Source organism: Hyperolius riggenbachi, chromosome 11, assembly GCF_040937935.1.
Source record: "Hyperolius riggenbachi isolate aHypRig1 chromosome 11, aHypRig1.pri, whole genome shotgun sequence".
Classification (NCBI taxonomy): Eukaryota; Metazoa; Chordata; class Amphibia; order Anura; family Hyperoliidae; genus Hyperolius; species Hyperolius riggenbachi.
The window spans coordinates 15,706,222-15,722,522 of NC_090656.1; the positions used below are offsets into that span (position 1 = coordinate 15,706,222).

General features: G+C 44.5%; 1 protein-coding gene across 1 annotated transcript in view; it reads right to left on the reverse strand.

Annotated features, from left to right (window-relative positions):
* Positions 1–6,036: 6,036 nt before the first annotated feature.
* FA2H (fatty acid 2-hydroxylase) overlaps positions 6,037–16,301 on the reverse strand; it is a 144,652-nt gene continuing 134,387 nt past the window's right edge. The window contains exons 5-7 of the mRNA XM_068261436.1: positions 14,713–14,885; positions 10,894–11,146; positions 6,037–6,560 (exon numbers count right to left, since the gene is read on the reverse strand). Coding sequence (XP_068117537.1) covers positions 6,484–6,560; positions 10,894–11,146; positions 14,713–14,885 — 503 coding nt within the window. The 3' untranslated portion in view covers positions 6,037–6,483. The remainder of the gene's footprint in view (positions 6,561–10,893; positions 11,147–14,712; positions 14,886–16,301) is intronic.

Here is a 16,301-nt window from a genome sequence, read left to right on the forward strand (position 1 = left end):
ATCCTCAATAAAATAATTGAAAATTGATTTGAACTGTACATCAATTGACAATCCATCACACACCGTACAATTCTTGATAAAGTTGGTCTGAGATTTCCAACATGTCCAATCTCTCTTTTTTTTTTTGGGGGGGGGGGGGGGGGGGTGACAAATGGTCGTAATTATCGAATTAGCGGAAAAAGTGGATCTTTTAATTGTATGGTGTGTGTGTGTGTGGCCACTTTAAAGAGACACTGGAGCGAAAATAAAAATTGTGATATGATTTGAATGTATAATACAGCTAAGAAATAAAACATTAGGAGCAGAGGCATGAGTGTAATTATTGTCCAGTACGGGAAGAGTTAAGAAACTCCAGTTGTCATCTACGCAAAAGAGCTATTGAGCTCCATGACTTTCAAAGTCTCAGCTCTGTCTTCTGAAGCTGATCTCAAGTGTTTGTCACTGTATTGTTTTTTTTCTGTTTGTTTTCCTGCAGAGGACAGTTCAAAAGTTCAATGGGCAGCTCTGTAAAATCATTTAGAATGCTGAGTAGCGTGTAAACTGCAAATATTAGAGACTGATGCAATGTTATACAAAAAAAACCAAAAAACTATATAATTGAAAATAAAAATGAGAATATTTTCTTTGCTAATAATGCTCAAACGCTAGCGCTTTTTTTGAATGAAACCCTATGGGCCTGTTCTTACTTGGGCGATTTGTGCTAATCGCTGCAAATCGCTCAAAAGCGTGAAACACAAATGCGTCACCATTTTCGGGCGATTTCCCGGCGATCACGTTTCAGTGCTATAGAAGCGCTAAACGCGATCGCAGCAAAATTGCCGCGGTGTTCAGTGATTTTTCCGCGTGAAATCACGGGAAAAATCACTCCTGCAAAACGTCGGCAAAAAACGTCGGCGTTTTGTAAGTGTGAATGGGGCCAGTGTATTCATAAGTAAATACAAATCGGACTTTCATCGACCAGCTGAGCGGATCTTTCCTTTTTTAGCATGTCTGTGGATTGCCTATCCTTGATCCAGCTCCGGGACTTACAGGTGGTGTGCTGAGCGATGTTTACTTGTTTTTCTAAAAAGGAAATTTGAGTGCCTGGGAAATAGTAGAATAATCTGTAACTTTATTATTATTTAGTATTTATATAGCACTGACATCGTCCGCAGCGCTGTACAGAGCATATTGTCTTGTCGCTTAACTGTCCCTCAGAAGAGCTCACAATCTAATCCCTACCATATTCATATGTTTATCGTGTAGTGTATGTATCGTAGTTTAGGGCCAATTTTAGGGGGAAGCCAGTTAACTTATCTGTATGTTTTTGGAATGTGGGAGGAAATCTGAGTGCCCGGAGGAAACCCACACAGACACGGGGAGAACATACAAACTCCTTGCAGATGTTGACCTGGCTGGGATTTGAACCGGGGACCCAGCGCTGCAAGGCGAGAGCGCTAACCACTACTCCACCGTGCTGCAACATTTACCTATATTTAGATTGTACAGTGATAATTCCAATAGTAAAATCTAGCAGAGTCCCTGGTATCTGGTACTAGCGGGGATCACCTGATGCTGAACATATGTGCTTGTTGGCTGCCTGAGCAACCGGCCTCAGGCCTGGAACGCACTAGAGCATTTTTTTTTTAGCGTTTAGAGAGCGCTTTCAATCGCTAGCGATTTCCCTTAATGCTCTGCCAATGTAAATGGATGGGATAGATTTCACTAGAACGATTGTGATTAAAGTGAACCTCCGGACTAAAAATCTACTCAGCAGAACTTAAAAGGCTTGGGGCTTGATTCACAAAGCGGTGCTAACCTACTTAGCACGTCTAATGTCTTTAGGCGCGCTAACCAGGGTGCTAAGTAAGTTAGCACCGGTTTTCTCAATCAGATCGCGCGCAAAGTCCTATGCGCATGCTAAGTCCCATAGGCTTTAATGGGCACTTCGCGCAGAGCGCCCTGCGCTCTGTGCAGTGCGCGCGTAAAGTTTTACGCGCATAAAGTTTTGCACGTGAAAAGCTCGTTTAGACGTGCTAAGGGGGTTTTCACAGGCGTGCTAACAGATAGCACCGCTTTGTGAATCAAGCCCTTGGTGTTTAACAGTTTCACAGCATCAGAACTTTGTTTTTCTTACCAAAGTATCATGTTTAGCTGCATTTTTAGCTAAGCTCCACCCATCACAGAAAAATGCCCGGGCTTTTTTCCCTGATGCTGTACAGAGCATGATGGGATTTCCTATGTTGTTATACACGTTGCCTAGCAACTGGGAGAGGTGCTCAGGACACAGGACAGTTGGAACTGTGTCTCATGCTCCCTGTCACCTCCTTTTAACCAAAAAGATGGCTGCCATCATGAAATCAAACATTTGCCTGTTCTTTTAAATCAGTGTGGGTAAGAGATTATATTACCTATCTATTTTAATTAACATAACTAATGTAACTTAATGACATCATGTTTGTTTAGGCTGGAGTTCCTCTTTAACAATGGATGAAAAGACAATCGTACCAAAAGAAAATAAATAAATCATCCTAACATCCTTATAGTATTTATACAATTAATCCTAATAAATACCATAGGGCTTGATTTTCACTGAGTTAACATGCCTTATCAGAGTAGCATAGCAAGCGCTATGAACTTATGCCTGCTAATTGGCAATGACGAGAGCTCCACTCGTCCTGCCCTGAGCCCCTGCGGTCCAAACACTTTACAGGACATTATCCCGCACTTTGATTAGCCCAATAGGCTGCCTGTCAAGTTTCCTGTCAAGTGACAAGCAGCCTATTGGGCCAATCAAAGTGCGGGGATAATTCCCTTTAAAGTGATTGGACCCGCAGGGCTCAGGGCAGGACGAGTGGAGCTCTCATCATTGCCAATTAGCAGCCATAAGTTCATAGTGCTTGCTATGCTACGCTGATAAGGTGAGTTAACTCTGATAAGGTCACCTTAACTCTGATAAGGCATGCTATTTGTCTCGTGAATCAAGCCCATAGTATTTCTTGGTGTCAAAGGATAAGCAAGGGGAAAAAAAATAAATGTAGATATACTTGCCTGCGGCTTCCTCCAGCCCCTAGAAGTAAGCTGTGTTCCTTGCCGCAGTTCCGGTCTTCCCGGGGTCCCGCTAGCAGCCTCTGAAGGAACCCATCGGGGGTCAGCGTCTTCAGCGTATACGCGGCAGTGCAAGAACCCACCCACATCACCGGTAGAGTACTGCGTCTATGCAGTAGTAATGCGCAGGCCACTCCCAGTGACATGGGCGCGCACGCCCGTGCAGAAGACACTGACCCATCGGGGGTCGGCAATCCTTAGAGGCTGCCAGAGAGACACTGAAGAAGACTGAAGCTGCGGCGAGGAACACAAGTGACTTCTAGGGGCTGGAGGCAGTAAAGCTACATGTATTTATTCACCTCAGAAATCCTTTAAAGGGATACTTATGCCTTTAAAAAAAAAAAAAAAAAAAAAATACTGTTACCTGGGGCTTCTACCAGCCCCCCTGCAGCTATCCTGTGCCCTCGCAGTCACTCACGGATCCTCCGGTCTCCTGCCTCCAGCTAGTTTAGTTTCGCCAACAGGCCTGGCCATGCGTAGCCTTCTTCGCGTTCCAGTGCGCAATACCATCCTGCTACTGCGCCCTGGAAAGCAAAGAAGGATACAGGTGGCCAGGCCCCTCGCCGAAAACGAAACTAGCTGGCCGCGGTGGACTGGAGGATCCATCAGTGACTGAGGGTACAGGATGGCTGCAGGGGGCTGGGAGAAGCCCCAGGTAAGGAAATTTTTTTTTTTACAGTCGCTTAAAGGGAATCAGAGATGTACCTCAGCCTGGAAAATGAAAAAGATGTTATACATACCTGGGGATTCCTCCAGCCCCATACGCTCTGATCGATCCCACGCCGCCGTCCTCCGCTGCCCGCATCTACGAGAAGTGGGTCCCGTCACTGACGTCATCGGAGCCGGGCTACGCAGAAGTGCGCCCTCTACACATCTCTCCATACACTCCTGCAGAGATACGCAAACAGCGCACTTCCCTTACGCTTAGACTGGCCCCAACCGACGGAACAGCGGGGAGCCGGTTCTCGTAGCTGCGGGCAGCGGCGTGGGATCGATCAGAGCATATGGGGCTGGAGGAAGCCCCAGGTATGTATAGAATCTTTTATTTTCATTTCTGGTTCCCTTTAAGGATCCCTTTAAGGGTTAAAAATCTAGGATGACTTTAGCAAATAAGGCCCAGTGGGGTTAAGATTACCGGCATTTATGCAGTTTTTGTAGCGACTTATGTAAACTGCGTAATGTGCCATATATATGCATTAAGTAACATGCAATGTAAGTGGTGCATGTATATAGCATGTTATACAATTTATATAGCATCTTATATAAATTGTATAAGTGCTGGTAATCTTAAAGCATCACTATCGTGAACAATTATAAATATGTGTGCACATTTATTTTACAAGTACATTTCTCTCAGAGTAAAATGCACCATAAATTACTTTTTTCCTATGTTCCTGCCGCTTACAGTAGGCAGTCCAAATCTGACATCTGAAAGGTTTTGGACTAGTCCATCTCCTCATGGGGAAATTTCAATATTTCCCTAATGTTCTACAAAAAGTACTCCCTGGAAAGGATTTGTACAAAAACATCGGCCAGCCTCCCTACTCGCTTGCACACCATTTTGGTAGTTGGAGTGGGCAACTGCTGTTCAGGAAGTACTTTTGCAAATAAAGAAACCCCTGAGAATCCCCCATGAGATGGACTAATCTATAACCTGTCAGATTGTTACTGCTTATCATAAAGAACAAAAACACAGTAGAACAGTAGTTTATAGTGCATTTTAATCTGGGCGAAATGTATTTTTGGCCGTGGGTATTCTAAAATTATACAATCTTTTTGCAACAGTGGTCTTATCTGCACACGTTAAAATTAGCCTTCGTTAGTGAATTAAACAAAATGTGTCCAATCCAAGAGTAATCTAATTATCAGTGTTATTTTTTTTTGTTACGGACCTATAAAAAGGGGGATAGAATCTCTTTTGGATTTTTAAAGAGAACCCGAGGTGGGGTTCTGACAATGAAATCCGCATAGAGAGGCTGTGTCTGCCTATGCTGCCCAGCCTCTGTTGCTATCCAGATTCCCCCTAAGCCCCCCCCCCCCCCCCTGCGCTCTGCAATCACCCATAAATGTTTGCCTCTGTATTGTCAGTCTCGACTCTCCCCCCACCTCCTGCATAGCTCTGGTCCCCGCCCGCGTCCCTTCCCTCCAATCAGCGGGGAGAGAAGGGATGTAGGCTGGGACTGGAGCTATCCAGGAGGCTGGGGGGGTTGGGAGTGGCAGACTGACAGTACAGAGGTAAACACAGCCCGCTGTAACACGTTGTGTGCCGGCAGCGCGGCTGTGATTTATGGGTGATTGCAGAGCACAAGGGGGGGCTTAGGGGGGGATCTGGATAGCAACAGAGGCTGGGCAGTATAGGCAAGACCCAGCCTCTGTATGCGGATATCATTGTCAGAACCCCACCTTGGGTTCTCTTTAACAGTCAGACATCCTTCTCCAAATTTCTGTACTTCATTTCTTGTTCCTATCGCCAAAATGGATAATATTTAAGTCCCATCAACAGGAAGTAATGGAGACAAAGACCGCAGGAAAAACAAAAAAAAAAAATAAAGGCTAAAACTAAAAAATAATAATAAAGGCTATTAAAGTGGACCTGAGCTCAGAACTTCCTCTCTCCTCTAAAACATAAGCAACAGTATAATAACATTTATAGAGAAACTATTCCTTGTTACTGCTTATAGAACTCCTACTGAGATTCTGCACAGGGGTAACTTCCTGGGAGCGCAGAAAGGGTTAAACTCCTTTGTTTACATATTGGTTCAGAATTCATTTGAGCTCAAATTACACTGGCTCATTACATGCAGATAAAGGAGAATAAGACAGGCTGTTTTCTATAAAAACACAGTGGATTTGTTTTCTTGTCTCTTGTTTCAAGTTAACCAGAACTACAATACATTTTCTCTCCTGGAATATATGGCTTTAAGTAAAAAAAATTCAGGAGGAAGTCAGTTTTGTAAAAATAAGAGAGAAACGTTAGTTTTATTTGCACTTATTTGTACATATTACGGATTTACAACCAACATATTTTTTTGTACATTAAGGTTAACTTTTTGTTTAACGGTCAGTGTCATTTTTTTGGTCATTATAAAAACAAAGGTCCATTCTGTTGGTCACGTGCTTCTCTCTACCCTCCCCGTGCCTGCGCCACATCATTAGAGACCTCCTCCAGAAGACGCGGTAGACTCTGCAGCCAATCACCTCCTTCGGGACTCCTCCCCCAATTTTGGTTTGCACTTAAATAAATAATTTCCTGCTGAGAAACTTCCATGGGATCAATGGAAAAAAAATGCTAAAATAATAAAAAAACATAAAAGACTGAAAATAGATGGGTTTTCTCCTCCCCCTAGTCAGCAGGTGATCCTAGACAACACATCAATCTTCAGCAACGAGCGGCTCTTAATAATCTTTAATGGCGTCTTCCGGGATCAAAGTATTAAACGGACGGTCCCATAGAGTGCTGGTGATGCCAAATCCTAGAGGAGGAAAAGGAAACAAGATCATTAATGGAAGCTTTTTTTTGAAGGACACAGCCATGTGTGCGTGTCAAATATTTACGTTGAAAAGCACAGACATTAATATGGAGCTGATCTGCCCTGCTCTGGTGATAGTTTTCTTTCAAAATGCCATAAAGTGCATCTTATTCTCAACGCCAACTGCTTAAAGAAAAACCGAAACCAAGAATTGAACGTCATCCCAGTCAGTAGCCGATATCCCCTTTCCCATGATAAATCTTTTCCTTTTCATCAGGGGTTCCCCCACCTGCGGTGAGTACCGCCCAGGGGAACTTTTTTTGTTTCTTTAAAGGGAACCTGAACCGAGTAAAATTATATTAAATAAACATACTGTACCTGCAAATTAACCAGTTAAAGTGACTCCGAGCTCATCAAAAAAATGAAAGTTGTACTCACCAGGGGCTTTCTCCAGCCCAGTGCTGGTTGCGAGGTCCTACGCCGGCGTCCTGGCTCCTCTCCTTCTCCCCGCTCCGGAATGGCTGACAGGCCGCAGCCCGGGCGACACTCTCCCGAGTGTCGGGCTGCTCCTTCCGCATATGACGCGGATTACGTCACACGCCGGCCGCCTCGCGTCATCACGGCGGCCGGCGTGAAAGTACTGCGCATGCGCGCTTTAATCGCGCATGCGCAGTACTTTCACGCCGGCAGCCGTGATGACGCGAGGCGGCCGGCGTGTGACGTAATCCGCGTCATATGCGGAAGGAGCAGCCCGACACTCGGGAGAGTGTCGCCCGGGCTGCGGCCTGTCAGCCATTCCGGAGCGGGGAGAAGGAGAGGAGCCAGGACGCCGGCGTGGGACCTCCCGACCAGCACTGGGCTGGAGAAAGCCCCTGGTGAGTACAACTTTTATTTTTTAGATGAGCTCGGAGTCCCTTTAAGCCCAAGTGGAGAAAAATATACACCTAGCAGAAGCCACTTAGCGGCAATCTGGACAAATCTATTCGTCCAGCAGTGTTGCGGCGGGTGCGCTTGTAGCCGTCAGGTATGCGCTTGTTCCCTGCCACTATTACAGGGGATCGATTGTGGAAGAGGAACGAGTGTTCCCCCGAGGCAAACAATCCCCTTTGAATGAATCGACATGCCTCCAATCAGGAGGCATCTTGATTCATAAAACAAAACGTCACAAAATGTAAAAGATAATAAAAAAAAAATCAATCGCTTTCTGGTAACTTCCCGGAGAGTGCTTAGTGCCACTTAGTGGCCAAAGAGTAAAATTAAAGTAGGAGCAAAAAATGTATTTACTTTAAAGCCTCCTTAACCCCATCCTGCCCGTGGCTAAAAAGAAAAAAAAAAAAAAAAGCATACATAGTTACCTTAGGGACTAAACTTTTTTTTAATATGTATGTTGTGAGGGTATATTACTGTTATCATATGCCTATATGTGCTTGTAATTAGTTAATGATGGACTCAAAACTGAAAAAATACACCTTTTATTTCCAAATAAAATATTGGCGCCATACATTGTACTAGGGAAATATAACATTGCAATAACTGGGACAAATGGGCAAATGTGTGGTTTTATGCACAGTATAACGTTTTTATTTTAAAACTAGAATGGTGGAAATCTGAGAAATACATTTTTCAATTTTTTCTTTTATTCCCGTTAAAATGCATTTAGAATAAAATGACACTTAGCAAAATGTACCACCCAAAGAAAGCCTATTTGAGGGCGAAAAAAACAGATAGTTTTGTCATAAGTAGTAATAGTTATTGGCGAATTAATGGAAGCAGCGCTGATGGGGAAAATTGCTTCTGTCCTAGAGGTGAGAACACCTGCGGGCTGAAGTGGTTAATATTACCTACTTACCTCTCCGTCAGTTCCTCTCAGAAGCTCACGATTTTCTTCTAACAACGCTTCCTTCCAGTTCTGATAAGATTTTGCCAGAACTGAAATATACCAGTTGCTGCCAGTTATAGCTGAAAGGACAACTGTAATGTCCATGTTTCCTTATGGCTCAAGTGGGCAATATTACCTAACCGTGTGCTGACCAGGAGCAGTTATGGGGTAATGGCCATTTTTAAAATAGGACGAAGAATTCCATTGATCACAGTGGACAAACAGGACGCAAGAGAGGAGCAAGATATTGATGAGCACACGGAACGTAAGTATGACCTGTGTATGTTTATTTTGACTTTTTAAATTTTCAGTTCAGATTTGCTTTAAAGTGTACCAGAGCTCTGAAATGTAAAAATGTTATACATACCTGGGACTTCCTCCAGCCCCATCTGCTCCAATCACTCCCACGCCGCTGTCCTCCTCTGCCTGCAGCTTCGGTAACCGGGTCCTGTCACTTCCGTCAGTCGGAGTCAGTGTGGCGTAAGAGAAGTGCGCCCTCTATGTATCTCTCCAGCAACTGCTGGAGAGATACGCAAAGAGCGCACTTCTCCTGCATACCTGGCCGCAACAGACGTCAGTGATGGGACCCAGTTCCCGAAGCCGCGGGAAGTGGAGGACGGTGCCGTGGGAGCGATCTGAGTGGATGGGGCTGGAGGAAGTCCCAGGTATGTATAAAATCTTTTTCATTTAAGACCTTTGAGTCCCTTTAATTCATACCAGTTGCCTGTCTTTCCTGCTGATCATTCCGGTCTCCGTAGTGCTGAGCCACACACCTGAAACAAGCATGCACCTAATATTGTCAGAAACATTGGTTTGCATGCTTGTTCAGGGTCCATGGCTAAAAGTATTGGATTGAACTACACATTGAGCGGCTTGTAAAAGACGTGTACTTGTTTTCAAACGTCTTGTACACACGCATGAACTGCAGGATATCAGACCAACAGTTGTGTGAATAGATCTGACAGTTGGATCGGACGCAATGCCTGTTAACAGTTGCTCGTCAAGTTGTTCGCACGCGTACACATGCCTGATTGTCGTCTAACAGTCTAAAACAGACTAAAGTCAGACGTCAATCGGTCAGTTTTGTTGAGCATGTGTATAGGCCTTAAAGAGACTCTGAAGTCTCAAAAAAAATCTTTTCATTTAACAAATATGTTTAATATGTTAGCCCTAACTAAACCGCTGCATTCCCGCCGCTGTACACTATCTAAATCCCCCCCCCCCTCACTCGCCGGAGGGCAATCTGGGCAGCGTTTCTGTGAGAGGCAGAGCTATGAGCCGCAGCTCTGCCTCTCAGCGCATCTGTCAGCCCGGATCGCCGCCTCTCCCCGCCGCCTCTCCCTTCTTTCACTGAGAGGGGCGGGGGAGAGGCGGAGATCCGAGATGACAGATGCGTGTGAGGCAGAGCTGCGGCTCATAGCTCTGCCTCTCACAGAAACGCTGCCTGGATTGCCCTCCGGCAAGTTAGGGGGGGGGGGGGGATTTAGATAGTGTACAGCGGCGGGAATGCAGCGGTTTAGTTAGGGCTAACATATTAAACACATTTGTTAAATAAAAAGAAGGTTTTCAGTGTCTCTAAGAATTATTTTGCCCACCAATCAGAAACAACTGACCATATTCTCAGTGGATTCTGTTTGGGTGGGCGGTGTTTTTTTTTCCCTTGCCCATTTGACTGTGTGTTTCTGTAAAACTCTGACTAAGGGTAGACTGTGAGCCCGATACGTATCAGTTGTTTTGTAGATGTATCTTGTCTATGTCCATCTACCAATAAAGATGCTGGTTTAAGTGTGCACATGAGTCTGCGAATCATCTTTCTTCTTCCTGACCATATTCTCAGTTGTTTCTTGAATGGACATGTTTGTACTGCTCAACTGGCCCTGCCCGGTTTCTGGCTTGTGCTGTAGACCAGTGCTCCCCAATGCTGTCCTCAAGGCCCACCAACAGTGCATGTTTTGTGGAAATCCACAGAGGTAGTTAATCGGCTTTGCTGAGATGCTAATTACCTCACCTGTGCATGTTTGTGGTTTTCTGCAAAACATGCTGTTTGGTGGGCCTTGAGGACCGGGTTGGGGAACTCTGCGTAGACGGCTGACCAAAGTTGGCAAATGGAGCTGGATGAGGACAGGATGTAGCTGATAGGTATCTGGCTCTGCCTCCCCTCCTTGCTTGTCCACAACTCCCTTTGCTTTTTCAAACTGTTCCATGACCTGTCATATCCTTGTGTGCAGTTGAGGGGACCTCAGTGATAACCCTATATTCTTTTTGCACTTTGTTCTGTAAGCACTTGAATTGCTTTTTTTTTTTTTTTTTTTTTTAAGAAATTGCTTCAGTATCATTTTACATGACTTTATTTTTAAGATAGCAAAACTATTCCTACCCAGAGCCTCATTATATGTAAAACTTTTCTAAACTATGATAAGAAAAACATGAAAAGTATGCAGAAGACATTTAACGTACCTGATTTTTGGTGTTCGAAGTGGTGGCGGACATGATAAGACTTCAGCCAGGCAAGGTAGGAGCCCTTTCGTGGTGATCCATAATGTAAGTAGTAATGCATCATATCATATACCACATATCCGAAGAGTCCTCCCACAAAAAGGGAGAGGCCCACCACAGGCGGGAGGACCAGCTGCAGTAAGACGTATAGCGGTATGATCACAAAGGATGCCGGTAAGGGAGGAAATACCAGGCGGGAGCTATCGAAGGGAGCCTAAGAAAAAGGCGGGAAAAACATGGATGAGAATTGATGAAACCATGAAAAAAAGGATAGGGATAAGGATGAAACCATGAAGGGAAAGCTGAGAAGGATGAAACTAAAGATGAGAATGGATGAAAGGATGAGTACAAGGAGTATATAATAGTAAGAGTGAGGATATTGAGAAGAATGAGGGGAGGGATTAAACCATAGATGAGAATGAATAAAACCATAGAGGTGAAGGATGAGGAGAAGGATAAGACCAATAAGAGAAGCAAAAGGGGAAGACTGAAACCATGGATGAGAATGGATGAAACCATGAGGAGAAGGATAATGAGAAGGGAAAGGTGGAGGATGAAACCATGGATGAGTGGATGATACCATGAGGAAAAATATAGTGAGAAGGATAAAATCATGGAAGAAAAAGGTGGAAAAAAATACATTAAGCATATTCTATTTTAATCTTTTCTACTGGACAAATATCTGAAGCTCCTCAGGGGTCCAGATCATGGAAAATATGGCTGTTGGGACACCTTTTATATTTTGACATTTCATCACTACAACAATTAACTTTCTCAGCTCAAAAGAAGTGAGGGAAACCCGACCTATGTACAGGTAATTGTTGGCAGGAGTCGAAGCACCACCGGCTCTTATACAAGCTACTGAAGAAGTCACTTGCTGTAGTAATGAAATGTCTTGTAGAACACAAACTGAATGCCCTATTTGAAAGTACTTTACATTGTTCATAAATCTGTCTCTACTGATGTAGAAAGCTATAGGGGAAAATGTGGTGAAATGGTACCAGAGGAAAAGTTAGGCTGCCAATACACTGTTCCCTTTTACTGACTTGGCAATATTCAGGCTCAGGGAGTCATTTACTCCGACTTCATATGAAGCCAATCCTTTAGAAGGAAATTAACTAATCTTGTTATGGTAATTGCTAAACTCATTGAACGGCAATAAACATGAATTGCTACTCTATCTGCAGCAAGGGGAGCAATGTCTATTTATGGATAGGTATGCGAGTTCCAGCAGCTTTATCAGGTAAAAAAATTGTTATAACGGGGCCAGAAGTCCAATCTGGCAGGGACGTGTTATAACCATGCACAGCTTCCTTCCTGCTCCACCCTCTCATAGAATGGCTTTGCTCTGTGGCTAGCCAGCCTTCTTTGGGCTACACTCACACACGCAGGCATTCAGACCTGTGGCAGGTTTTCAGTTATTCTCACTGGTCATTTAAAGGACCACTGTCGTAAAAATCTTAACATTTAAAATATATGTAAACACACAGAAATAAGAAGTATGTTTCTCCCAGAGTAAAATGAGCCATAAATTACTTTTCTCCTATGTTGCTGGCACATACAGTAGGTAGTAGAAAACTAACATTACCAACAAGTTTTGGGTTAGTCCATCTCTCCATAGAGGAGTCTCAGTATGGCCTTTATTCTTTATAAAGACACTCCCTGTAAAGGTTTTTTTTTTTACAAAGAAGTTGGCCAGCCTCCCTGCTCATTGTACACTTTTTTTTGGCAGCTGGAGGGAGCAACTGCCATTCAGTAAGTGCTTTTGAAAATAAAGAAAACCCTGAGAACCCCCCCCCCCCCCCATGAAGAGATGGACTAGTCCAAAACCTGTCAGTTCTTTCTACTACTTACTTTACTTTTCTCCTATGTTGCTGTCACTTAATTTATGGCTCATTTTACTCTGGAAGAAACATACTTCTTATTTGTATATGTTTACACATTTTAACTTTTAGGATTTTGTGGCACTGGCCCTTTACAGTCCAGTGTAACTTTTAATTGTGCAATGAGGTATAAAAAGATGTACACAGCTTTTAGAGTTCAAATGAGCAGGAGGCATACCCAGAACTTTGTATATACAAACCTCTCCCAATTAGGCTGGGCACCACCCCTCCTATAGGAGTGCAGAGCCCTGACCTGCAGAGTTACCCCTCCTATAGGAAGAGTGCAGAGTCCTGACCTGCAGTTATCCCTCCTATAGGAAGACAGCAGAGCCCTGACCTGCAGAGTTACCCCTCCTATAGGAAGACTGCAGAGTCCTGACCTGCAGAGTTACCCCTCCTGTATGAAGACCGCAGAGTCCTGACCTGCAGAGTTACCCCTCCTATAGGAAGACTGCAGAGTCCTGACCTGCAGAGTTACCCCTCCTATAGGAAGAGTGCAGAGTCCTGACCTGCAGAGTTACCCCTCCTATAGGAAGACTGCAGAGTCCTGACCTGCAGTTACCCCTCCTATAGGAAGAGTGCAGAGTCCTGACCTGCAGAGTTACCCTCCTATAGGAAGAGTGCAGAGCCCTGACCTGCAGAGTTACCCCTCCTATAGGAATACTGCAGAGCCCTGACCTGCAGAGTTACCCCACCTATAGGAAGACTGCAGAGTCCTGACCTGCAGAGTTACCCCTTCTATAGGAATACTGCAGAGCCCTGACCTGCAGAGTTACCCCTCCTATAGGAAGAGTGCAGAGTCCTGACCTGCAGTTACCCCTCTTATAGGAAGAGTGCAGAGTCCTGACCTGCAGAGTTACCCCTCCTATAGGAAGAGTGCAGAGCCCTGACCTGCAGAGTTACCCCTCCTAAAGGAAGAGTGCAGAGCCCTGACCTGCAGAGTTACCCCACCTATAGGAAGACTGCAGAGTCCTGACCTGCAGAGTTACCCCTCCTATAGGAAGAGTGCAGAGTCCTGACCTGCAGAGTTACCCCTCCTATAGGAAGAGTGCAGAGTCCTGACCTGCAGAGTTACCCCTCCTATAGGAAGAGTGCAGAGTCCTGACCTGCAGAGTTACCCCTCCTATAGGAAGAGTGCAGAGTCCTGACCTGCAGAGTTACCCCTCCTATAGGAAGACAGCAGAGTCCTGACCTGCAGAGTTACCCCTCCTATAGGAAGACAGCAGAGTCCTGACCTGCAGAGTTACCCCTCCTATAGGAAGAGTGCAGAGTCCTGACCTGCAGAGTTACCCCTCCTATAGGAAGACCGCAGAGTCCTGACCTGCAGAGTTACCCCTCCTATAGGAAGAGTGCAGATTCCTGCCCTGCAGAGTTACCCCTCCTACAGGAGGAGTGCAGAATCCTGACCTGCAGATTTTCCCCTCCTATAGGAAGACAGCAGAGTCCTGACCTGCAGAGTTACCCCTCCTATAGAAAGACCGCAGAGTCCTGAGCTGCAGAGTTACCCCTCCTATAGAAAGACCGCAGAGTCCTGACCTGCAGAGTTACCCCTCCTATAGGAAGAGTGCAGAGTCCTGACCTGCAGAGTTACCCCTCCTATAGGAAGAGTGCAGAGTCCTGACCTGCAGAGTTACCCCTCCTATAGGAAGACCGCAGAGTCCTGAGCTGCAGAGTTACCCCTCCTATAGAAAGACCGCAGAGCCCTGACAAGTAACTAGTTTCTCTACTTATCTATGACTCATTCAAATTGTACTTAAAAATGTTTTAATTTTTTTTGCTCTTCACAACTTAAGAGAAACCAGAATGCAACCAACAAGCTGAAGCATCAATTTCTGGTAACTGATAACAGAAATGAATGCAGGAAGATGCAGGAGACTGACACCCCCATTATGCTCACCTTATGGTGCTGTCCATGCAGCATGAAGTGCATGGTGATGAGGAGATAGTTGCTGGCCGGGGGTTTCATATGAAATATATATCTGTGGATTCCATACTCCATCAGGGACCAGACCATCATCCCCAAAAAGAACAGGGGGAAAAAAACGAACATGGGGACAGGGATGGTGTAGTCTAAAAGAAAAAAATAAAGTGGATTAAAAGACAATCACTATGCACAAATCACACCATTAGCTTAAAGTGGACCTGAACTTACAATGTCCTCACTGCTCTAATAGACACACAACAGCATAATAACCTTTAAAGTGTAACTGTCGGGCATAAAATCAAAAATCTATTCTTTATTTTTATCTGGTAAACAAGTAATAAGGATGCTAACCAGGCAATCCAAATGTTAAAATCTCTATTACTTTTCTTGTTTATAAATGATCATTCCCCAGTTTACCTGACTCTTATTTGGTACGTTGCCGCAAAAAAGAAGTTGCAGGGCATGCTGGGTTGTCTTTTTTTGCTTCTTTATTTCCCCTCAGACTTAACTAATACCGGTAAGTCTGAGGGGAAATAAAGAAGCAGAAAAGGACAACCCAGCATGCCCTGCAACTTCCTGTTTGCGGCAACGTACCAAATAAGAGTCAGGTAAACTGGGGAATGATCATTTATAAACAAGAAAAGTAATAGAGATTTTAACTTTTGGATTGCCTGATTAGCATCCTTATTACTTCTTTACCAGATAAAAATAAAGAATTGATTTTTGATTTTATGCCCGACAGTTACACTTTAAACAAAAAAAATGTGTCTTTGTTACAGCTGATAAAAATCCTAAAATAAATCTGCACCATTTCTACTTCCTGATTCATGGAAGCAGACATGTAGTTTACAGCCTGTGCTTTCAAATGAGCTTATCTGCCATCTCTGCCATAGGCAGTCATGTGACACAGGGGGGGATAAGATTACAACTTGTGATTAGACACAAATGAGGGGGATTTAAACAGGCTAAACTCTCTATATGAGAGGTGCATTTCTCTCTGTTTCTTCAGTCCTGCGCAAGAGTTCAGGTCCACTTTAATCACATGACATCATTGCGCACAATCTCGTCATTCGCTCAATCAATAAATCTCTGCAGAGAATCACATGACCTCACTGCGCCACAAACTATTATAGCTCAATAAGTGCATCTCTGTAGAGAATGCTCTGCAATGGCGTAGCAATAGGGCATGCAGAGGTTGTGACCGCACAAGGGCCCCTGGACCAGAGGGGATAACTAGGGGCCCTCCTTCATCCATCTTATTTACTTTTAATTGGTGCTATGCTGGTAATGAACACCTCTATATGTGCATGGAATAGAAGTAATCCTCAACACGCTGTTTCCTTACTCTAAATCAGGGGTGTCAAACTCAAATACAAAGTGGGCCGAAATTGTACACTGGGGCCTAGTTATGGGCCAACCTCAATGTCTACTGGCCACCTACCTCCCTTTATAAAGTTATCTGGTGTCTAGAGATCCCCAGCCTCCCCTGTACAGTTCCCTGGTGTCTAGTGCTTTTCTCCAACCTCCCCATATGGCTTCCCGGGTGTTCTAGGGCTTCACCT